This window comes from Styela clava, chromosome 7 (assembly GCF_964204865.1).
Source record: "Styela clava chromosome 7, kaStyClav1.hap1.2, whole genome shotgun sequence".
Classification (NCBI taxonomy): Eukaryota; Metazoa; Chordata; class Ascidiacea; order Stolidobranchia; family Styelidae; genus Styela; species Styela clava.
The window spans coordinates 21,201,797-21,226,928 of NC_135256.1; the positions used below are offsets into that span (position 1 = coordinate 21,201,797).

At 35.8% G+C, this 25,132-nt stretch overlaps 2 protein-coding genes across 2 annotated transcripts; one reads left to right on the forward strand and one right to left on the reverse strand.

Annotated features, from left to right (window-relative positions):
* Nucleotides 1–3,856: 3,856 nt before the first annotated feature.
* Nucleotides 3,857–7,491, forward strand: LOC120328050 (uncharacterized). Its single transcript, XM_039394436.2, has 3 exons — nt 3,857–4,123; nt 4,291–4,943; nt 5,301–7,491. The coding sequence occupies exons 1-3, from the start codon at nt 3,902–3,904 to the stop codon at nt 6,058–6,060; spliced, it is 1,635 nt and encodes a 544-aa protein (XP_039250370.2). The 5' UTR covers nt 3,857–3,901; the 3' UTR covers nt 6,061–7,491.
* A 6,066-nt stretch (nt 7,492–13,557) lies between these two features.
* Nucleotides 13,558–23,452, reverse strand: LOC120328245 (uncharacterized). The gene is made up of 13 exons (XM_078114464.1): nt 23,112–23,452; nt 22,369–22,449; nt 21,251–21,324; nt 20,218–20,782; nt 18,896–19,509; nt 18,412–18,504; nt 17,696–17,744; nt 16,909–17,085; nt 16,297–16,341; nt 15,818–15,878; nt 15,669–15,715; nt 15,506–15,586; nt 13,558–15,170 (listed from the first exon to the last, which is right to left on the reverse strand). The coding sequence occupies exons 3-13, from the start codon at nt 21,295–21,297 to the stop codon at nt 14,871–14,873; spliced, it is 2,079 nt and encodes a 692-aa protein (XP_077970590.1). The 5' UTR covers nt 21,298–21,324; nt 22,369–22,449; nt 23,112–23,452; the 3' UTR covers nt 13,558–14,870.
* Between the last annotated feature and the right edge of the window lie 1,680 nt (nt 23,453–25,132).

Consider the following 25,132-nt stretch of genomic DNA (forward strand, 5'->3'; position numbering starts at 1 on the left):
TGTACACCTTTGGCGCAGTACAAGGACAATTGCTTGAAACAAAGCCGCTTGAAAATATGAAATACGCCGCTAAACTATATCCAACCCTTGTATATTTATTTGTATGTGCGCGACCCAGATCGCCCGATAATTGAAAGTGACAGTAACGAAGATGTGTTCCGATGTGTTCTGGTATGTGATACATATTGTTCAAGTCTTTTTGTTGCCATTTCGTAAGATCAGCGCATGAGACTTCGTTGCACAACTGACCCAGAGCTATTTGTTTCAAAGAAGTGTCGTATCTGCCTTTGTTAACGAGCACGTGGGAGGTATTTATGACAAAAATAACACAAAAGACAAAGTTATATTTGCCTTGTCTTCATTGGTGGACAATGCTCCTCGGCGGAATACGAAACCTGAAACACATTGCGCCGTATTGTTTCCAAAAGTGTTCTGGGTCTAATGATTTTTGTCGTGCCCTGCCGTGAAAGGACTTTTTTTTATCGATCGTTCCTAGCGCACTCGAATGACTTGAGCTAGGTTGGGGTCGAGTACCGACATTTCGATGCGTCATTATTCGCTGCTCACATCTCTGCTAAACTTAGCACTTGTCAAGAGTTGGCTATTTTACGCAACTCTTCAATGTATGTAAGTAATTCATTCAAATGGAAAGTAAGATGAAGTCATAATTTATGATTTTTTTGCAAAGTCTTTGCGCAGGAATGAAGACATTCGTTAAGTAAATAATGTAATCTATGATTATGAATCTCTTTATAGTAAATACTATGTAACCGTGTATATTTAGCATCAATGTATGTATTGACTCAATTGTACCGAATTCCTGAAATCGAGAGTGAAGATTAAAATATACCCATGGTAATTTAGGGTCAGTTCAGTGTTAATGTTAATGAAAGTTATGTAACCTTCGGAAACGTTAGTACTGTAACAACAATAGTGACCGTCGGAAGCCGGCGAATAGCAACGTCGCAAACCGGCGAAAAAGTCTTAGCTTTAGTGTTAGTCTACTTTCTGCACTCCAGTTTGAGATGAGAAGAAACCAGACCATAACTATTATTGATTTACTAACTACAGGAAATATAATATTTCCTTTAAGGTGGATAGCAGAATGTGTGGAAAAGATTTAAATAGGATATATTGAAGTTCACTACAAGGTTCTTTATTATTTTATTTAATAGCACCTGTCCCATAGTATTAATAGTTTTTATATATAAATTTGATTCCAAATACTGCAACTGAACTAAAAATAAAATGTAAACTTTCCAATAATATAATAATAATATTAGCTTACATCTGTATTCTTTTGCTCGCAGCAATTAGAATCTTTCTATTTTGACGCCAAAATTTCATTAGTTTTGGAACTTAGAGAGTTGGTCCAATGTGAAAAAGTCGTGAAAGGAAAGGATATATATCGGCGATTGAACCTAAATTACACTAATATTAAAAATGCTGATTATAATCGTGGGATTGTAAATTTTTCGATATATGACAGTTTATTTACAAAACTTTTAGTGTTTCAGCATCTGTAAAAAGTAAAAATATTATTGCTGACGCTTTATAGATATTGGATTCTAGAATGTTACGGGGCTACACTAATTGTAAATGTTCAGGGAAGCATATAAAAGACATCGCATGTCGCTGCTATAGTGGGATGCAGGAATGTTGTATACCGTATATTCTGTTAATCATTATGGAAGTGAGTAATTCAGGTTTATTTCTGGGTTGTTAAGGCATAGTGTTCACACAACCAAACATTTTGAAAATTTGTTGACACTCTGGGTAGTTCGTCGAGCTTTGTACAATTTTCAACAGGGCGTGGAGAAAACTCAGTGAATACCAATGAAATTCGTGCATGCCATACTACCATCCTAAAAATGACAAAGTATCTAAAAAGTAACCAATTCACGACCAACAATGAAATAAAACTGACGGGAATTGCGATGTCAGTCTGTCACCATTATCCTTTCAACATTAAGTAAACTTGGGGAAGAATGAGGAGGACACATGAATAGAACTAAGTCAAAGTCACACACGAGAAAGTTGTTTCAATGTGAAACCGCAAAACCAAAATATTAGTTCGTTGTGATGGAAATATACGAGTATATTTATGTTTTTTCCTACGGAGGTTCTCACATTATTCATTACAAATTGTCTGATCATGGCTCAAAGTAACCCGGTCTCGTTTTTTTACCGAATTCAATAATATATAACTCTGGGCAGTTTCAAAAACAATTTCCATATTATAACAACAACGTGTTGGAAGTGATTCAATTCGGTATAAGCTAAAGGATTTGGTAAACATAGTCGAGTTGTCAATTTTGATTAGTCGAGTAATTTCATTTTTACAGCTTATATTCCTGTATATTCGTTTATTCAAATCCTCTTTTTCGCTCAACTGAAAAACCTGCTGCGGTATTAAAAATGTACGATTGAAAATATTTACTTGGTTTAGGCAAAAATTCCTAAATTCCCCTACCGTATGTTTAGCATGATTTGATCTTGTAAGTACGACAATGAAAACTATTTACTTCTGTCAGTGTTACAAGTTTATCTATAATTATTCAAGTGAAAATGAAATACTATAAAATTGACGTCTCGTTGAAAGTACTTGAAAATAATTTAGCCACTTGAACAGATACAACAGTGATAAGTGAATTAGTGAAAACATTTTTGTCTCGCGAATCTTGTCTGCTTGATATGGCTGAAGTAGTATTCATAAAAAATAGTAGTTGAACACAGACTTCTCTCCTGCGTGCGTTTATCTAAAATCAACTACTGTTAAAAACAATAGCATGTAAGGTAGTATTGTATGTATTCTAACGTGGCGAATCTTCGCAACGCCAGAACATTGTTATCTTCGTAACCTACTGTTTTAATATGTAGTTCGCTCTCCAACAACAAGAGTAAATAGTTTGGGGATTCAATTAGTACGGCGCGCTAACCGATTGCCACAAAAACTATATTAAAATAAAATCCTGCTTAATTCCGGTTTTCAACCAATATCGCAGAAAAGGGATACAAAATTAAATTGAAAGTCTATTACAGTAATAAAATTAAAACGAAATTTAACGTCAACTCGCTGTTTTCCAGCACGCTGGTTCTAACGCGATAATTGTAATTGTATGGGTTATCGTACCTTTGTCTTCATGCAAATAAGAAATACTTCGCGTGACAAGTCTGCATTACGTATAGAAAGACGTGAAGTTCAGTAGATATGCTTGCGGCCAGAATATGTTCTATGTAAACATTTACATTACATATCAACCACTTTCCTACTCAAAAATTATTCAGAGCAAATACGAATATCTTAATATTGACACAGTATTGTTAACAATTCTCGAGAGTACTATAAAGTGAGTCTTTTTCGCCCGCGGTATTTTATTTCAAACTTGCATCGTTTGTAGGTAAGAATGAAAAATATTTTCAGTGCGATGACATAGATATGACATTTTAATTAGTTTAATATCTAACGTGTCTAGAAGGGCAAGTGTATACAAGCAAAATGACAGTTCTAGGATAATTGCTCGAAGTACAGGTATTGGATATAGTCATAGAAGCTGCTAGGAACGAATCATTTATTACCTACAACATGGCCATATCATTCTTAATATGTATTTGCACCAAGACCATTTTAAAAAGGTAACGGGTTTGAAGCGAATTCTTGCTTATTCTTTATACTCAGGACAAGTGTTTGCTAGTTTACCATCCAATACCATGTAGATCTTATCACTTTATCAAGTTGCTTTCAACTTCACTTTAAGTGTTTTTCTTTGGAATGGGACTCGAACTCTTTTTTCAGTAAAATTCATGAAACATCAAGCTCTGAGTAGAAAATGAGATTGTATTATTATTTTTCAGTATTATTTTAAACGATTTGCCTGCGATGAACATTTAGGCACATAATATGGTAAGAATAGGCAACGTAGTTCGTGGAAACAGCAAACTCATCATGAGACGATCAAAGACAAGCGTTCAGCTGAAGACTAACGCGCAAAAAAAAGCTGGCATGAGGTCACCCAACATCTTGGGCACCACATGCACCAAAGACGATCTTGCAAGAAGAAGTTTGCACACAGCACACAACGAAAGTCCAAATCGGAGGCGATCAATCGACTGCACATATCACGTAAGATTATTTACATTCATTCATTTTTAGTATGAAGGTTGGAGTGAAACCAAATTGGCATACTGGAGATTCCTTAAATGTTTTACAACAGAATTGAGCGCATTTGTCAAAGTTGTGTTCCCATTTTTGTGGTTAGAGCTTTTTAGGTTTTTGATATTTTATTTCAGATATGGAAATTATCAGACGCTTCAGAGGGAATGAACAATCTCAAAATAATTGACGTCCCGTTGACGGCGAGGGACAGCACTAGAAAATCAACTAATATATTTCCACCAATTTCTAATAAGTCATTGAGAAATCCAAGACTCCTATCGGCAAAATCCACAAGCTCGAAAAATTCACCTCGAAAACAAGTTCCAAACGGCATCGACTATCCCAATAAGCCTGAAAACAACAATATTAAAGTAAATGATTTTATGGCGTCGGAACGAGACAACTATAATGATTTTTGCCATGGGTTGCCAAATGATACAAAACAACCTTTGTCTGACTCAAGACATGAAAGTAACAAAGCCGTATTCACTTTTGGCAACAAGAAAAACGACGCGGCAGCAAACCGCTCTTCTCACATGAGAACCTCCAAATTAAAGGCGTCTAGTTTACATTCACGTTCAAGTGAAGGCAGTTGTAATTCAACGGCGTTTAGGGCAAAATTTGCTTCCAGAAGGAGACTTTCATTACCCGTGAATCCCACAATTCCAAGCTCATTACTTGTTCCTGGAAAAAGTCGGGAGTTCCACAAAGCTATCAAAGAGCTCTCGAGACAGACTGACGACTCAAATGGGAGATTAAAGAGATCTCAAACAGTTACTAGCATAATGTGAGTATTTTTGATTTGGGTCAAGTTCAATGGGGCTCCGAGTGCACTTAAGAAACCCTTGATTACAATAACATCTGGATAATTTATGAGATAGTGATGTTATCGCCTTTCATGCGCTGAACTCAATTAACTCAGGTATTTTTGCCATTCCATTACCTAACTACAAATTAAGAATTGAACTAAAATTCTTATTATTATATATGTGTTCTGTGATTGAGCGAGCACAATACTGGCTATTGTTACTTCTGTCGTATCCACACAATATGTGTCCATACATATTGAGCAAATCGTCCTTATCCCCAAATATAGTTTCAATGTGAAGTATCAGCGAAACTTACAATTTTCTATTCCATTCAGGTCGCAGTCTGATAAGTTAAGCACACCGCCGTCGTCAAGCACGACAAGAGACGCAATGAGTTCACATCCAATTTCGCCCGGCATCCGACGTGACTCGCTGCAGCGAATTGAAGAAATTCCTACAGAACTCCAAGGAACGCCGGTGTTTTCCATAAACGAAATTCCCACAAGGGAGAGCGATCTAGGGAGTGGTGCTATGTCCTTGTCGCGTAACAATTCTCTATCTTTTATTAATGAAGATACACCATACTATAACTCTGCGGATATTAATACCTCAAGTGGAGATGAAAGTAGATTACGAGACCAAGCAGTGTCAATCCGTGCTACCCCTACAATGCCTACATATGTATCGTCATTAATCAATGGAAGCACGACTATAGATCCGTCTGTAAATGACATAGATAACATACCCGTAGTGGAAAATGATAATGTTGATACGAGCACAGACCACAATACGAACGAACACGAAGACACTATAGATGAAGTTGCACAAAACAATCGCTCTAAAATTGGAGAATTCTTGAACACACGTATACTCATAGATGACGAGGACGATGATAAATCTGTAATCGATGCATCGGTGCTGCAGGAAGAAGATGATGATCTTTGTGATGCAGATTTCAGAGAAAAAAGAATTATTCAGTGGATACTAACAGCAGAAACGGGTGACAAAGTGGAGCAGCAAGTAGAGTCATCGATCAGTCCTTCGCCAACAAACGGTAGCAGAGAAACTGCAATTACAGTAATTTATAGCGGATGACATGAACAAACCAAATACATAGTTTGCAATCGTTTCAGTCATCAGCATGCAAAGAATTTTGCGGAAAGTATTGATGCGTATTACGTCGTAAAAGAAAATGAGACGACGCAATAAAGGAACGCTTGACGCAAGAGTCAAGCATAGATGATAGACTATATTTTGACTGATATCAAGAATACACTGTGAAATGCATAAGCTTCGAAGTTCTATATTAGTGTCTTCCTAAATGGGGCTATCATGAAATCAATAATAAAGTACTACACGCCCCAAAAATGAAAATGTGTTGTTTTTAATTAATATTTGGACCTTTAAAAGTATGCGCACCAAGATGGCGCACAACCTGAATGTGCTATGTGTGTACCGGTTAGGATTCAGGTTGTACGGCATCTTGGTGCGCATATTTCTGGAGCACCTAATATTTTTTCTGAATTCATAATAGTGTTGATGTCACGTAATCATACCCAATATGGAAGGAAAAGGATATTATATTATCGAACATTTATGTTAGGAAGGGAACTCGCTGCAACGTCTCCTTTTGCAAAACATTATGTCAATCATATCATGATCTTTATAAAAATATCACAGACAAATCGAATCCATCGTCCGGCAGTTCTATAGGTCTGTGGTTACAATAGTTCGGTTTGGAAACAACGTATTCTTAGAAAGCCGACAATGAACGCTGAAACAACACGTTTGCGCGGGATCAAACTGGCAAACAATAAAACAGAAGATGACGTCTGTTCGTATGAATTGTTTAACTTGACCTAGGCGTTCGCGGAAGACTTAACCGCATTGTTATGTGAACTAAAGAAATTGTTGAATTTGGCACAATCTGCAATCTTAAATTTGATGTTGACAATTTGGCATTATTCGTTCAAACTTCCGCGGCAATGCGTGCAAAATGCGGTAAATATTATACGCTCATCGATTTCATTTTTCGTTTTGTATTGCTATTTGAATGATATACTGTAGAGCGTAGAGTATTTCATCTCGAGAAAAGTAATAACTTTTGCTTTTAAAACTTCATATGATTAAATATTTAATTAACTTATAATATTCTGAATGTTGTTGGTGGAAACAAAGCACTTCGTTATATTATAATATTCTTTTGATATAATGGAAACCTACGATATAATGCTAAAAAAACAACATAGTTTCAAGTTTTTCATTATTATACTATTTCAGATACCTTGTTAGATTTTGCTATATTTGTGTAGCAGATACAAGTCTTGGTGGGACTGGTTATTATCTCCCCACGAATTGAAATTATTTTATTTTCGCAAGTTCAACCTTTTTATTTAATAAATTACGATTAATTTTTTTTGTTATTAGCCGACATTAAATATTTCTATTACAGATATGACATACTGGTGGCGTAGTAATACAATAATATATGCATGCTTACGTTACGTAAATAAAGGTGAACCCATATGCTGTGCGTATTGTCTTGGAGAAAGGAAAAACGGAAAGCAATCCTATATTCTTGCGAATTTCAATTTCGACGTGAAGCGAGGGAGCAATTTCAGCTTAAACATTTTAATGGTATTTCGATTCTTGAAATCCCGACAATAAGCTGGCCAAATCAAGGGTCCTTTACCAACTGTTCTGAAAGCCAAGGTAATGTTCTTTAGCCCGGAATTTCGCATTGTTATTAGATACTTGACGACGAGGACACTGCCTGAACAAATAAAAGTCGGCTACAAAGAGAAAATGAGCCGTCTCTTTCGATTATGATCTCCTTTATTATTTATTTAAAACGAGCTTACAGATTGGTGGGAAGTCACGTAGGGGTGGCATGAACAGTAAATTTTGATACTGAATCCGATTTGTCTGGCCGAATGCGACAATCCCACTTTATTAGAATTATCGACCACAGGGGATATCAGCGCAATTGGGTCGTGAATATAAAACGTCATAAAACCTTTATGACTAAACATAATTTGAAGTTTCTAATTTTGGATATATTCAATCATGGGCATTCGTTGAAACGTAGCTTTATGGAGTGGCCGTATATAATTATATGCATGACTCAGTCGCTTTTTGTTAAGATTAAATCCGTCTTTTTATCTGGAAATATCAAGACATATTGACGAACAAAACGTGTCTATGGGCGTGAATTCCCATCTGACAATGTATAAATCATGTCAATGTGGTTATGAATTGTCAATCTTACATAGTTTACTCACGACGTATGATATACAATCGTACAAAAAACCAATATGCTAAGTTAAACAAAACTGCTCCCGAGTTACGCTCACGAAATCCTTACCTTCGATCCCGGACGCATAAGTAACAAAGTTTGTATCACTTCTACGGCGAAAATGATGACATCATCCCAATTTAAAAAATGTAATATGGGATATTCAGCTAATCTCAGCATCACATTTTTCAGTCATGACTGGTTATATCAATAGCTATTGTCACTTGCTAAGACATTAATATTTCTTTTCATTTTATGGATCGTGATATTGACCATGAGTCTCATGATTCATATCAAAAAAGTGAGCATGTCTTGATTCAGGACTAACTAAAGTACCTAATCTTCAGATTTATAAATTGATAAAAAGCCTCAGTGGCGTATCTAGAGTGTGGCAGCCATGGCCATGAACGACATTTGGATAGGGGCGCAAAAATGAATTCCACAAAATATTTTTATCATCAGCTCTTTGGGTTTGAACAAAATGGCAATATAAACTCGAGTGACATCTCATGTGATTTATAGTCCATAGAAAACAATACAATCTCGCTTCAATCAATTATTCTTATTGAGGATGGGAAAACTTTTTTAGTGAATTTAGAGGCCACTTCCGTGTCACATACCGTCATGATTTATACCATCCTTAACGCTTGTTCGTAAGTTTCAAGTTTTGAAGAAATAATAATATAAGAACTTACACATACAGCACACACAAATGAGATATTTAAGTCCATTGGCCCTTGAGACGGTTTAGTAAAGTATAGGCATTTGCGGAAGTCAATTTATATTGAATCTGGATTTTTCCCAATGTTCTTTTTGTAAAGCAAAGCTGTCAAGGGATTATTTCAAGTGTCCTTAAACAGGAAATGAGCCAAAAAGATCAGTGTTTACCCTCATTCACTTGTGGCTTTTGTATTACACCTAATAATAGGGTTACCATATTTTTGTGACTTCAAATCGGGATGCCTCGGAAGACAACGACCCCTTTAGCTGTGATTTTGTAACTTCACATTTTGTGATTTTACTACATAGGCCTACATTCCTACTTTTAAAGCTGTCTCGGCTGTCTTTATTGGCCATATTGTTATCGGAATTTCATGCGCATATTCTCTGTCCAAATATCGGGTTCAGTTCGAAAAATAGGAAGGAATTGACGTTAACGATACCGGTACAAATAATTCGAATTCAGACGAATTAGTATTGGTTTTACATGCGATACGTCTGCCATTAATGAGAATCAGCGGGAAACGAACGCATTCACCTTCAGTAAGTAGGCTAGCGCTGCGCTACACATAAACAACAGTAACGAGAACATGTTTGTGTATTAAGCTGGAAAAGCAGGACTTTTGGCTGACTTATCGGGACGTCGGGACAAAACGCTGCAAAGCGGGACTGTCCCGCCTAAAGCGGGACGTATGGTAAGCCTACCTAATAATCACATGGCTTTGATAATATAAATCTCAGGTTTTAAAGCACCAAAATCATTAATTACATAGATGGTGGTCAGGGAACGATAAGCAGCTTTGAATTTTTCGGTCTCATCCCGCCGTGACGTGTAATTTTGGTGCGATTTTTACGTTTTATATCTGCAGTGTGTATTTTCAGTTTGGTGAAAAATCTGATTGCTGAGTTACTGGAGTTTAACGAATATGCCAATTGCCAAACCTCATACAAAAGCCTATGTTTCGCGCCACGTCGAATCAATATACGATGCTATCATACGATGACGAATGTACACTATTAAGATTAATTGAAGCTCAAGTCCGTTCACGTTTACTGAAGATAATAGAGATTGCAATAAATCTTTGTTGATAGCCAGTATATATTAATAATAAAAAAAAACGACAAAAGCTGAAAAATCACGACCGTAAAATATTGGAGTATCTATCGCGTAGTATTGCAAATACAAAGTTGACTCGAATAAAATGGGATCTGGCGCAGCTGTCCAAGCCAAAGCTTAAGTAGAATACTTTTTTGTCAGATTACTTATTCAGCAAAAATCAGTCATATTTGAAAAATAAATACTTTTGAATCACAAATACTAATATATATATTATATATCTGAACCAGTGCTCTTCAACGGGGTATACGGTATACCCAAGTGTATACCGGACTATAAGTTGGGTATTCAACTGGTAACGGGTATACAGAGGGTGTACAGCCTAAGTCAGGGATTCTAAACTCTAATATGATAAATTATAAAATATTCAAGCGAAGACAACAATGCAAACGCGGCACACATAAAATATAAAATGTCATTTACGCAAAGAACCGACGTGAGCACATTGTTACACCACAAATTATATAGATAATGAGATCACATGTCTGGGTTGGTGATTTCGTCTGTCATGCACTTCGTTTGATTTACGTTGAACATTATTCCCGTTGACGCTAAGACCGTCAGTCAAATTTATAACTTGCGGACACTAGCATATTAGATTGCATGATGCTATTGCAGTACAATATGTGTTTGAAATTTAATGTTTATTTAAGCCTTAAATAAACATTGGTATTTGTAAGGTATACAAAGTTCTTGAAAACTTGTAAAAGATATACCACGATAAAAAAGGTTGAAGAACACTGATCTAAACGGCATTGGCAATCAGAAATGTCATCATCACCTGCCTGAATAGGGGAAGGTGGGGCACGTTGGGACATGGGGCACAGTGGAAAATCAGCTCTCACACTAATACTATATTTGGAATCCGGTTCGCGGTTTGATGTTTCAATCCGCCCTTCGGCGAGTTACAACGTCCCCGCAAACGGACAGCGGACGGGTAGAGCGACGCAAGCTATGAGGTGAAATTGGTTTTGGGGGCCACCGTCTGATATCTTTCAGCTATTGTCTACTGTGAAATATTTATAACGTTGGCGAGTGGATGTGCCTTCCGAATTTTGCCGTAGGATGATCTGAAGATATTTGTTTATTATGGGGAACAATGGACCGGGGTTCAGTGGGACATGCCCTACATGGCACAATTCGACAGTGTTTGATACAAGTACCTAAAGACCTAGAGCTGCGTCATATTTTTATGTAACATTATGGTATCTTTCGACTCATGGTCCAATATGAAATATATTCGAGAATCAAAAATATTTCTAGATTCAGATTAGGAAATAATTTAATTTGTATGCGAATTTTTTGGTGAAATATCTGAAATATTTCGGTTGAACATTGATTTTAAAAATCTCAAATCTTCAAATTTGAGGTCTCCTTGTTCTTTAGACGATTATGCTAATTAATTTCTTATTTTTAAGGGTATACTTCGTTGAATTTTGACAGAGTGACCCATTGTTTCCCAGGGTCTGTCCGAATGTGCCCACAAGTGGGGTACAGTGGGACACTTGACAAACGTTTTTCAAATCATTTTGGTGGTGAGATGTGTGTCGCAAGGGAATTTTTTAGTCGCTGAATAAAAACTACATTTACCCCTCTCTGCATTAATCCCGCAAAGTTATATGAATGTGCAGAATAAAGGGCTCAAAATATGCAAAAGAAAAAAAGTGTTCCAACCTTCCCCCTACGTGCTAATAGTATTACTCTAAAACAATATTTTTTTGAAAATCATTCGTAATAAAGAAGTTTTACTTACTATTTATGAATTTGAGAACGATTTTTGCCGTGGTAATCATACCCCACACGAGAGTGTGGTTGGCTATTTTGGAAATTTCCATCAACTTCAAGTGAGTATATAAACATTTTACTTTTATGGAAGTGAAGATCAATATTTTTTCGTAACCAACTGGGAATCTTTTCTATCAAATGCAAATTAATAGACGATGAAGATCTATTTCAGAACAGCACCACTTAGCCCAAGTGAATTTACTGATAAAGCGAAATACATCAGTTCTAGTGAAAATAATCTGGACCAAAAAACTGCAATATATACTGCACATTATAGACACTGTTTGCTTTGTCTCATTAAAAAAAAGTGATGCCCCATATAATGATTGCCAACGAATACATCACATTAAAAATCTGTCTACCATTTATTAAGCCAATTTAAACAGCGTGGTTCAATTAGTGGAAACACACCGTGTATTCCCGACAATATCATTCAATAATAAGTATCATTTATCGTAATTAAATTACTATCGGGCGTATAAGAGGATGAATATTGTATGCAACTTTGTAGTTATCGAAGGTATTTTACGGAGATCAGCTAAAATGCCGAAAATAGTTTGTGTACCAAGATTACTCGGATCTGTAATATCTCGCCTACAGTAGAATCGGGAATAACACGAAGTAGGCCGGGTGACGAAAGGAATTGAGCTCAAATGAAGAATTAAAATAATGCAATAGCGTCCCCACGTGACCGGTGACTATAATCCGGCAAATATGCATGAACATGAGCTGTAGAATTAGATGAAACTTCTGGAACGACAATCTGAAAATAACGAGTGGCCAACAATAGGGCTTACTATATATACAACACTAAATATCTGCGATGACAACAAAATTACTGGTCTGGTGGTTAGCTCTGGTTCTTAAACCTTGGAAGGACAGAACCACCCTGTAGTCCTAAATGGGCTTGTGCATAATGCGGTTAACAAGAAAACTTCCTCCTTGGTACGATACGGAAGATGTGCTGATGACACTGACATCTGGACCAAGGCAATGGTTGGAATGTGCCCCATGGCTGCATAAATGAAGTACGATTAGCGAGGCAGTCTCAGACTGTAACTCAATCTACTGCCAAACGAAAACCGTTGGCTAGACGGCGTGGCGCATCGCGCTAATCGTTATTAATACGTTCGCCATCGCACCTCTGATTGTAGGCTGTGGGTTCGCATTCCATGTGGGGTTAATTATGGGCGAGGGGATCGCTGGACTCCTCGCCGCCGCATGGTTGTTCACGTAACCGCCAGTCGGTCACGGCTTCCTCCACCATCAAGTCCATGCATCTCAAACTAAACAAGTAGATGGGTAATTCCATACCCACACGACATTGACTGGTTACCGGACAAGAGGCAGTGGTTCAGCATATTATGATTACGACCTCTAATCGGCTTTCCTATCCCGGATAAAAGACACATGCCCATAACAGAGACCCTGATGCCGAATAATCGAGTAGAAACGACGCGTATTTTTAACTACAATTTACACAGTTTTCCGGATAAGCCACTGAGAAATCACATAATTGTGCATAGCACGGGTTTGTAAAGATCTGCCAACTAAATGACAACGCTCCCAGTATTTATGTAATGTGATAAGTAACTTCAATCGTGTTAAGTTCAGGATGATACGGTAACTCATCTTCTGATGCTAGTTTTGTGAATTGTCCCGAGCTGACAGTTCATTCTCCTTTAACACAAGCATCTTGTTTACAGTAATACATCATATAAGTTACTATGTTATATCAATGGACATGCATAAACAACCTTCTAGGCAGATTTGCAAGGTGTTGAAAACTGATAACATCGCGTTCCAGGAACAGTGGCAATCATTTTTCTAAATGCCCTGTGATCAGTATGTTGCAAATATGTTACCCAAGAAAAACGAAATATTAGAATGTAATGGCAGGCACAAATGAGTTAAAAAGTGTACATCAATATACACTAGTGCAGTGGTTCTCGAACGCCACGCAAAGGGGGCATGGACAATTTTTTGAGTGGGCGTAAAGCTAATTAAAAATATTTGTTAGATTTGATCTTGCGTGCCCGTATACATTTCAAATAGTTATATACCTTCCATCCATATAGTGTTTTTGGAATAATACATACTTTCACCTTACTATCTGTTATTTGTAGCTTATTGTCAGCTATTTATTTTTGAGATGGGGCGCGAGACTTGACAATTTTTAAAAAAGGGCCTAAAAAGTTTGAGAACCACTGCTCTATTTGTTTCCCGTATTTGGGCATCTTTTACACTCTAATATACCACAAACAATGCTGGGCCACGATTGTTGGCCGAACGCCAATGCGAAAAAATATAATAAATATTCATCTATATTATGAAATATGGCTCTGAATCTGGTAAGTTTTTTTGATAATTATAGATTACAATCTTGTTGGATTAGTGCTAGATGTAAAGCAATGAAAAATATGACCTTTATCTGGAAATTGCCAAAAATCAAACATAAATCCATCAATGACCAATCAAGTTGTCCAACTCAATTGTCTACATATAAAGTCAACATGAGATAACAAAATGAGTAATCAGTGAATTAGTTGCACATTCATCAACAAGCAAATATATAACATTATATTCTTAAGAAAAAGTTAATTATAAAATAATAAATAGGAAAAACGGCACCAAACCAACAAAGGCTTCGATAAATTCATAGCAGTCTTGTGAAAACCACTGTTTGAATTGAGTAGCAAACCGTTATTAACTGATCATGCTTTAACAAACTTTTTAAAATCCAGAACACTAGAAATGACCAAAATTTGGGATGTGTATGGTGTAAATTGATTAGGTTCCACATTCAGGATTGCGTTAGTAAATGCAAGATTGCGCTGCATGTATTGGATAAAAATTGGGATTCTATGATATATATTCTTCAATACAGCAACACTTTTCAAAATCATGGAAGGAATAATGAAGTATAAAATCTGATGACGCTAATTATTGTTACGCAATAGTTTGCTACTAAACAAGGCTTACCATCTGTTAGGACGGATTTTTCATTTCAAAATTTACATCATGCATTGTCTTTGCAGGGTTTATTATATTTTCTTGTGACATTTGAGCTGAAGGTTCGGATTTATGATGATCAACAGCAACATTTTGTTGCGAGCTTGCCACGTGAGCATGCTGCTGATGTAATGATGGCCCAGGTTGCTGTTGCATAGATTTTGGAATAATATTCGGTTGACTTACACTTGGAAGTGATACATGTGCTTGAGATGCACTTCCAATATTCGGCGGTTGACCCACTATAGAAGCTTTAGTAGCAGTAGGTATTGCATCCTAAATAAATATAACAAAATTTTTTGAATTATTATCCCACATTTCATAAATAAAAAAATTTGTACTCCCGAAGTATGTGAAGCAAGATGGCGGACACCGGAACATAGTATGTGTGCCAGGTCAGGGTTAGGCCATAATTTTATTCAAATTTTTCTTAGTTTAGTTCTATTACGAGTTCGGGGACTAGCTAATCGACTCCCGTAGTATTTGTACCTGGAATTATGGCCTAACCCTAACTGGTACACATACTACGTTCCGGTGTCCGCCATCTTGGTTCACATACTTTGGGAGTACCAAAAAATTATGTCTAATACAAAACATGAAATTACACCGACCTGTCGAGTATGGAGAGCAGAAGTAGGAGGCATATTCACAGCCGGTATTTTCACTTTACCATCTGCCTGTCGTGGAACTCCCTGTTTAAAAGCCGTATCAATGTACCAAGTGTTAATTATATATAAAATTTCAATATTTCATAAAAACATACCAATTACTTACCACAAATGTAGAGTTGGTATTATCTTGAGGCAATGAAGAACTCATGCCTAAAGAAAATAAAGGATCAGCATATAGTGAAAATATAGCATTATTGGCATCCATACAAATGATTATATTATTAACTAACTATATTATTCAGTTGACCGTACCTTTTTGCCCGGGATGATCAAAAGCAGTTATGGATGAACTCGATGCAGCACCTTCAGTAATCTGTAAGCACAAAACAATGTTACCAATGTCATTTTAGAAAATGGTTATTTTGGAAAGTATTTCAAATTATGAATATTACAAATGTAACTAGAATATTCAATACAGCAAACAACTGATCTCTGATCTCGGCATAAGATATTGAACAGGGTGTATTGTACACCTTGTTTACAAGCATTCTCACCCCAGTTACTCCTTAAGTCTTGTGGCCGAGATCCATCCATTCATAGAGCAATTACTAACCAATGCCTGGTATCATTTCTCCATTCGGTACTCCCGAAGTATTAAGGCCTAATCCTAACCTGGTACACGTCCTACATTTCGGTATCCGCCATGTTGGTTCACATACTTCGGGAGTACCCCCCATTCATTAAACACACCATCATGAGATTGTATTGATAAAAAATGAATTATATATTACCATATTTGAAGATTCAATATTTTGCTGAGCTTCTTTGGGAGTATCCTGAGAAATACAATTACACAAACTATTACGTGAATTGTAATAAACACAAATCACTATATAATGTAACTCTTTAAAATTGATTGTAGCTTGAACAGTGTAATTTAAAAAAAACTTAAATTACATAATTTATGCTGCATGTCAGCAACAGCTTTAGAATTTAATTGTAATAGCTATTTTGTTTGGTTTTTATGTTTTAGGAAAAGATTTTGAAATATCAATATCGGAATAAATTCGGAGCAAAATCCTAGATCAGTATATGAACACTAAAGGGCGCTCCAGAAGGTAACTAATTTTGTTCGCCTGTTTTACATCAAGTTGTGTAAAGAGACTGAAACCTATGGGTAAGGGGTATATTCACTTGGTTAACACAGACAGTGCAGTGCCCGAAGTCGTAATAGAACTACTAACACTTAGGAAAATTGGAATAAAATTATGGCTCCAATCCAAACCTGGTACACATACTACGGGAGTACCCAATAAAGTGTATACAGTTTTGAATGAAGTGTTCACAAATAAGTTTTCAGTTTATTCGCATGAATTGCAATGGCAGAAGCCAAGAATTCTCACCTTAGATGCTACAACAGAAGTTTGAATCTGTGATAAAACATCCGTTGGTAACACTGATCGTAATTCTTTATTTTCACTTTTCAACCTATTGGTTTCTTCAGTGAGATCTTTGATTTTCTCTTTGAGTTCATCAACTTCATCGCGGACCGCTGACATCAGGTGTTTTTTCACCAGATCCTAAAAATCCTCCTAGTTAACATATGTATACACTGATAAATAGATGGCAGAGGACTGGACAGATTTTGCTACTTGTGATGAAATTAAACAATACTGAAGATTCATAACCTAGAAACCAGTAACAAAAACACAAAATATAATTTGTAAATCCTTGCAAACAAGATGGCAGAACAGATACTCCAAATAAAGATGAAACGAATCCAAAAAATTCCCCTCTAAAGCAATCTGTGGAAATATAAAATGAGATTTAACTTATAAAGCTAATTTCCCCTACATAACCTTCGCAATAACAAGATCTGAGATAGTTATGCTCTATAATATCAACACATTCATGATGGAAAATTAAATTGTGCATGAAAACCACATATTTGAAAGAGGTGTTTGTATAAATAAATATGGAAAACAAAGTCATGTTATGAGTCCCATGACATTCTATCGCTGCTCAAGTGATTCATATACCAGAGAATGACAAAATTGTAGCTTCAAATAATAAATACAACTTCTGCTCTCTTACTACTATTATAATATATCCAGCAAAATATTACCGGTAATAACGAGTTGTAATAACAGATTGGAATAAAGTCAGAAAAATACTTGTGCAATCACATACCATCGCAGCTTCGATCTTGTTGTCAATTTTAAGAGTTCTTGAGGAAACACTGAAAAAATAAATATTTTGTTTTGTAATATAAGATGGATTATAAAGTGGAAATTATTTTGAATATTTTAACATGTTACTAAAAATTGACTGAGATTTAGGAAACTTATATTGGGTACCAATAAGCTGTGGATTTTGTATATGGACCAAACCTGTAGCAATAGATATTCTATTTCCAGGGTAAGAAAAATGCATCACAACTGAAGAGAGAAAAACTAAAAAACTGTACATGATAAAAAGTGGTAGAAGTCTCTTTTCAGGAGTAAATATATCTATCAAATGAATGTATATCTAAAAAAATTTGTGTTGTATGAGTTGATGAATATAATTGGTAATTGCCTCGAGAACAAAATAAATAAAAATTCGAACCAATTTTTGGTCACTTGAGGATGCGAATTAATGTATGTATAAATATATAGTTGATTCAAGATGATCACAAATTAAATAATATCATAAAAATAGAAATAAATATTTTCATGTATCGATGGGTAGGCCTTGCTGTCCTGAGTCACATGATTATAAGTCTCCATAATTATATAATATATAATTGAAATATGAAGTATACAAATATCTGATATTTGGTCTCAAAAATAAAACAAAATAACAGACATAAACATTATTTAATCATTGTATATTAGGTACATTATTGTATTGTACACTGTGATTACCTCATATCACCAGTAGATGGATCACCAGATGTTCTTGTCACATAATCATTCATTGCACTTCTCAATGGTCCAAGAGACATTAATGGCACATCTCTAATTAATAAAGCATGAATGTAAAACTGATTTCCAAAATACACATGAGATAAGCCAGTACTACTGATATAACATGAAGACATTATGATAACATATTTTCAAATCTTGAATGTTCAACAAGAAACCTACGGTAATATAAAGCAATATGGAATGGCCGGTTCAAAATTGAAAAGTTGGTCAATTACAATAAATGAAGAATTCATTTTTATATGCACATGGAACAGGACAGCTGCCTGAAATCCCTCGAATAGTCAGTTAATTACCCGATTTAAGATTTAACAATTTTGGTTGCGGAAAAATTAAAAATAAAGTGGTCAGATGACTTACCATGAAGTGACCAGATTTGTGTTTATGCTAAACTTTACATATGTTTGCTCAAAGGTCTACTAACCTTCCATCAGTTTTCAAATGTTTTGCTGCGAGTACGGCTTCCAAGTTGATAGATGAAGAAGAATTGTTTGAGGGAAAACCGGCAGAATATAACTGTTGCTTAAGAAGAGATGAAGCGCTGTCAGATGGTTGCAATGAAAAAGGTACTGCAGTTGGTGACATTAATGAGTTTGTGTATGAGAAAGTATGAATAGATGTAACATCACTTGTAGTTCGTGTTTCACTAATAGATTGAGCAACTCCAGTCATTGGCGCCTGTGTGTCTGAAAAATCATACCAATTCCATCTGCCACGCATGCGCTTAACTGGGTGTGCAGTCTCTCTTTTTACCACTTTATATACTCTTGTGCCAGGTGCTTTTACACCAGTCACCGTAGATGGAGTTGATACTGGCTTTGTCGTTGCTGTGATGGTCGGTAATACTGTAGTTGTAATAGGAGCTGGCACTGCTGATGATTCAGTTGTATCAGAGGAAACCTTTTGTAGTGACTGAGAAGAAACTGGAATATTTGAAGAAACAGTGGTTGAAGGTTTAGAGTTTTGCTCTGGTGTGTTCTGGTCATCATGAGGTGACACTTTCGAGGTAACTGTGGCTTTATTCTGAGATGATTCTACCTGAAAATTTACAGTTGTTGAGTGAAACAAACATTAGTCATCTGATAAATACACACTGTACTTGCTGGAAAATGTGCAAGAATACAGTGTTCTCCCCAAAGAGTTTTTGCTCTCATTGTTAAATGGGGCTTAATAATCCTCTTCAAATAAACAATTTTATTTGAGGTGTTTTAGGTTTATGTACCAACCTAAAGTATTTGAGCAATTCTTATTCTAGCAACTTATTGATTGCTATGGAACTGTAAAAAAGGAGAGCATAATCTCTTTCCACAAAATAGCAAGTATGTTACTAATGTTAGTAAGCTTTTGTTAGATCATTGTCTAACTTCTTCAGACAAAACAAGATATAACTGCAAATATGAAAGATCAAAATTGTCAATTCAAGTTTCTATAATATACTTCCTAATATAGGCTACTTGATATTTCATGGAATAAGGATTATGCTATTCCTATTTATTTTTATATTACCATCTACTCCAAATATCCTTGTGGCAAGAGACACACACAAACCCAAAGTAGGAAATAGACAAGGAGAAAGAACCAGCAGTTCAATACAAAATACCCTGGTACCCCCTGTATCAGAACTTTCAAATGTAATGCTAAAAAGTCAATACCATTTTCAATATTTCACAATATCATTCAATTCGTTTTAATATGATATGGGCTCGTTTGCTTGGTTGATTTAGAAAATTTTCAAACGAGACGTACCCTTTTGTCTGAATCAACCAACTTTTTGTCTTTCACCACAGAACCAGTTGCATTGTCATGCGGTAATTCTTGTGGTGATTCCAAATGTTCACTGTGTTGCTTATACAAAGTTGAGTCTGTGGAAATAGTTGTAACAACAGCTGGTAGTTCATGTACTTTTTTGACATCATGGCTAACATCCTTTTGTGCAACTTGCTTGCTCGGAATATTAAAAGTATCATGCATAGTCGTCTGTCCCACGTGAGATGGTTGCTGTAAATGGGGATGGTGAGCACTATAGTGATTTAAGAGTCCACTGCCATCGGGATGCACTGCGATTGCACCATCATGTGCACTGATGTTTAATGTGTCTTCTGAAGCAGTACTCTCTTGATCATGATCGACATCAGTCGCTCTGGAATATGAAATGTCAGAATACGATGCATGTGACTCATCAAGGTCATCGGCACTTTCTTCTCCATCTCGAACAATTGATGCGGGCCGACCGTGGCCACTGTCAGTAACACTGGTGATTTGAAATCCACTTTTCTTTTTAGTTGTTGGATTGGCCTGCTGACTGGAACGACTGGATGAAATGAAAGATGAGTATATTTAATGCAGGATTAGGTAGGTAGTTATTAGGAAACCCCTATTTCACTTTTTACTCCGAAATATTTTCTCTTGGGTTATACTAGATAGGTGTGGACAACCTCATGCTTGACAACAAGGTGATCTACTAAAAATACTTTTGCATATAATTCACTGACACTGTATATACTCTAAGCATATTTTAAGCAGGCTTCAACTAAAAGTAGAAAGAATATTAACAGAATTACTAAGATTTCTTTTCTATACAAAAGATGTTACTACTAAGCTAGATTATCTGAATAGTATTGTGCAATTCTTCAAAATTACTTCAATTACTACTGGTTATTAAGAATATCATTCAAACAACAGCTATCCTATAACGAATATTTTCAATTTATATAAAAGTTAATTGCTCATGTTTCATCACAAGCAATGTTTTAAAATAAGAATAATAATATTATCTTACTTGGAGTCAGCCTCATCCAAGACAATTTCAGGATTATGATTACTCATGACATGCTACAACTAATTCTACCAAACCTGAAAAAGAACAACAACAACAGAGACTGTCAAGTGAAACATACTTTGATTCCATAGCTATACATGCCTAATTTACATTACAGTTTGTTATTTATGTAATATCATTTTCATGCTGCTAAGAATGGGATTTGGACCATATTGTTTGATGAATTGACCTATTGAATTCCATGGATGACAGTATGACACATCAAACGCCTTTGACGATTTACTGAATTTAAAAAAGGGGTTACAATTATTTGGCTAGTCATTCTGGGGTCTGGTGCAGTTTCGTACCTCAAGTACTTCTAGTGGACGTATCCTAACCATTTTTGCACATGGCAATTCTAACCCCAACCTGACTAGGACATCCGAAAATTATGTCACATCGGCGTCACAATCACGTCATAGAGCTTGCCAAAGTATACCAACGATCGCCCGAAATGGGATCTGCGCTAACGATAAAGAACTTACTAACGGCAGCGATATCTCTCATATCGGGATCATTGCAACAAGAAAAATAGCTTGCTCGATTTCGGGTGATTGTCTGGTTCGTATAGTTTGAAGGGCCTTATGAAGTAATTTTTGGATGACGCAGTCTGGTGGGGGTTAGGATTGACATGTGCAAATTTTTTTATGCTACGCCCACTAGAAGTACTTTAGGTACGAAACTACACTAGACCCCAATTCTGTATATTACCCAAAAATTATTTAAATAATGGTAATGAGTTTTGTAAAAATGGTAACAATGGAGAAAAGCTCTTTTAGTAGAACTTACTACCTGTTGAAATTGACAATCTCAAGATAAAAACTTTCTCTAATTTTAAGAGTACTTTCAGACTTTCAATTAGCATAACAGAATTGTTTATCTATGACGGGAGTGAAGGACCAACTAAATACATCAGACCATGAGTTGCCCAGTAACTGAATGTAGTAATTGATATATCTGTATATCGTAATTCTTAACAGCCTACATATGATATACCATGGGTAGTTTAATCACAAGAATTTAATTGAAACAAAATCCCAATGCTCGCTGGAATTGTGACTCAGGCGAGCAAAACTCACTTTAATTCCAAGCAATCACTTCACAACTTGGTGAAACGCATTTTTCCAGCAACTTCAACCAGTTCACGTCAAGCAGATAAACTGAGAATAGTCAGATGGTAGTAAGAACATGAATAAAAACATTTGGCAGGAAAGTTGCTTTGAAAGCTATACTTTCAGAAAACAGATGGGAACCTGGAAACAACCTTAGCTGAGACAACTTGAAATCTCTCTGGAACGAGGGCATCTGGCACGGCATAGATGCAACAGATGGTGCCATGCTTGTCTCGATAATAATTTAAATCAATTGCAATATCTGAATATGCGTCATGCGGGTGCCACATTACAAAAATTGTGTTTCTTTCTACTAAAAACTTTGGAATGCTAGATTCATTCAGTAATTGTGAATCATGATATACCCAAATAAACTAATAGTGAAAAGATGATTGTATAGCAAATATAGAAAACAAGGTACGGTATAACAACAACAAGTATGCAGCACAGGAATAGGCACGACCCTTCCTTATTTTTTGATGAGTTCTACAATTTTCTAGGCATTAAAATCTATGAAGCATGACAGGCAGCATTTAGTTACCGTATGGCAAGAACTACCCAAAACAGTTTGCAATCACCTTCATTCTTACAGCTGTACAGCCTTAAAAGATAAATTTGAAAAGCATAACCCCACCATTCTGTCATTTTGCATCATCTCAATAAAAATATTACAAAGTTTTCCCTAATGGCTAATGTCTGAATGTGCTTACCATATCATGCCCTGTTGAAGTTTTTCTGAATAGAAATTCGGAACGTCGGCAAATTATATCGTTTTGCTAACACCGGTTGTGCTTTATTTATTATCGATAGTCTACCTACTGCTGTAACTGGAAGTCAACATCGCAATTATATATTTACGAATATAGCCTACGGTACACATCGCTTTTTTATTTCCCACTGGCAGACAGGATAATATTTAAAACGTTAAAAAAATATATCTAACGTTAGATTTTATAGCTAACATCTAGACTCCAAATTTTACGTCTAATTCTCAAACAAAACATCTAGTACATCTGGCTATAAAATATCTTAAGTGGCAGCCCTGCCCAACAACGATGAGCATCCTATATAACTAAACCATTGGCGTAAGTGCATACGGTACCGTACGTTCGGGCCACAGCACAGGTCACTGTTTTCAGAACGTCGTCAAACCTAGAATCCGGAGGACAACGACGTAAAATGGTTGACAGCGAAATATATAACGATGAACTTATGTACTGTATTGTATATGATAGCAGCGACTAGAAGTTTGGAAGACATTTATATTATACTCGCTGCGCATCGTGTTAAGCGTCTTGAATATCCGCGGTGGGTACGCAGTCCGCTGGTCGTTTACGGCTTCCTCCACCATCAGGTCTTCTAAAAAATAAAACTGGCTAACTAATTCCATACCGGTACCCGACATGGACTGGTAATCGACCGGACAATAGGTCGTCATTTGCCATACGATTATTGTCTTTCCCATCCCATACTTACTCCACATCTGTCAGTGCTATTCTGTTTCCCGTGCAAAATAGGAGTAGAAGCATATATATAGAGAGAGAGGGAGTTTATTTCGTTTCGTGAAACCAAGAAAACAATATATACATACATATATCAATATCAAAAAACAGATGTTTTCGGTATATGACTGGGAAGCAACGATACGACCTTCGGGGGTCATCAGAGTCATTTGTCACCCTATTCAATTCAATTAAATAAGCATAAAAATAAATAACAGGTTCAGTGTCAATATATAAATACCTCTCATTTTTGTTTACTATACAGTGTATACAATATTTACATGTAATTACCATTTTTTATTATCAATTGAATTTCAAAAATATAAAAATGATCGAAACGAAATAGATTGGAGCTCAGGTAATTAGATACAAAATATTTGGGAAATTAGCTATTAGCTTGGCATATTAACTTTATAAAATGAAGAATGTAACATTTTATAACACGATTTGGGACAATTTGAATGTGAACATCTAATAGTCATAATCGAATACGTAAAATTATATGAAATCATTTTACAGAGAAAGTATCATGAATGCAATATAAGCTTGGCATATTAGCCTTATGGAATAAAAAAATGAAGAATGCAACATTTTATAACATGATTTGGGACACTTCAAATATGACCATTTAATAATACTGTAGAAATTTAATATAAAAAATAGAGAGTTAAAGTTGCTTATGAAATATCATGGTAGCGATATAAGGTGAAATTTTGGTTTAGAGCAGCAAAGTAGGCCTACAACACACGGTATGTAACATTGGTGAATAAAGCGAAGGATTGCGAACAAAAAAAAAAACAGTAATCTCCAAATTCACAATGAGAAAACAATAACAAGTCAAGCACGGAATGCACGAGTCAAGCATATTAGAATTGCAAGTGTATATGGATTCAAGGACACAGACACAGTAGGCTATATATTTTATATTTACACCTGACTAGGCTAAAAGCAAACATATAAATATCATACAACAATTGTTTTATATGATGGTATTCAATTTCAAGCGGTAAAAGAATATCGTTTTAGATGGCAAAGCAAATACCATACTAAATTTAAAAAATGAAGAATGTAACATTTTATAACATGATTTGGGACACTTTAAATATGAACATTTAATAATAGTAATCATTCAGTGGCGGCGCGTCAATAGGGCTGACCGGGGCAATGCCCCGGTTGTTTTATCGGTACAATAAAAAAGATTCGAAAAATACCTCAATATCGGTTGCACA

What these genes read in the sequence shown, in the direction of transcription:
- LOC120328050 (XM_039394436.2), top strand. Translation starts at nt 3,902, where the DNA reads ATGGTAAGAATAGGCAACGTAGTTCGTGGAAACAGCAAACTCATCATG. An exon ending in CAATCGACTGCACATATCAC is followed by an intron (nt 4,124 to 4,290) that starts GTAAGATTATTT and finishes ATTTTATTTCAG; the next exon opens with ATATGGAAATTATCAGACGC. An exon ending in CAAACAGTTACTAGCATAAT is followed by an intron (nt 4,944 to 5,300) that starts GTGAGTATTTTT and finishes TATTCCATTCAG; the next exon opens with GTCGCAGTCTGATAAGTTAA.
- LOC120328245 (XM_078114464.1), bottom strand. Translation starts at nt 21,297, where the DNA reads ATGAGTAATCATAATCCTGAAATTGTCTTGGATGAGGCTGACTCCAA. An exon ending in CCATCTACTGGTGATATGAG is followed by an intron (nt 17,745 to 18,411) that starts GTAATCACAGTG and finishes TTATTTTTTCAG; the next exon opens with TGTTTCCTCAAGAACTCTTA. An exon ending in CTTCTGTTGTAGCATCTAAG is followed by an intron (nt 16,342 to 16,908) that starts GTGAGAATTCTT and finishes TGTATTTCTCAG; the next exon opens with GATACTCCCAAAGAAGCTCA.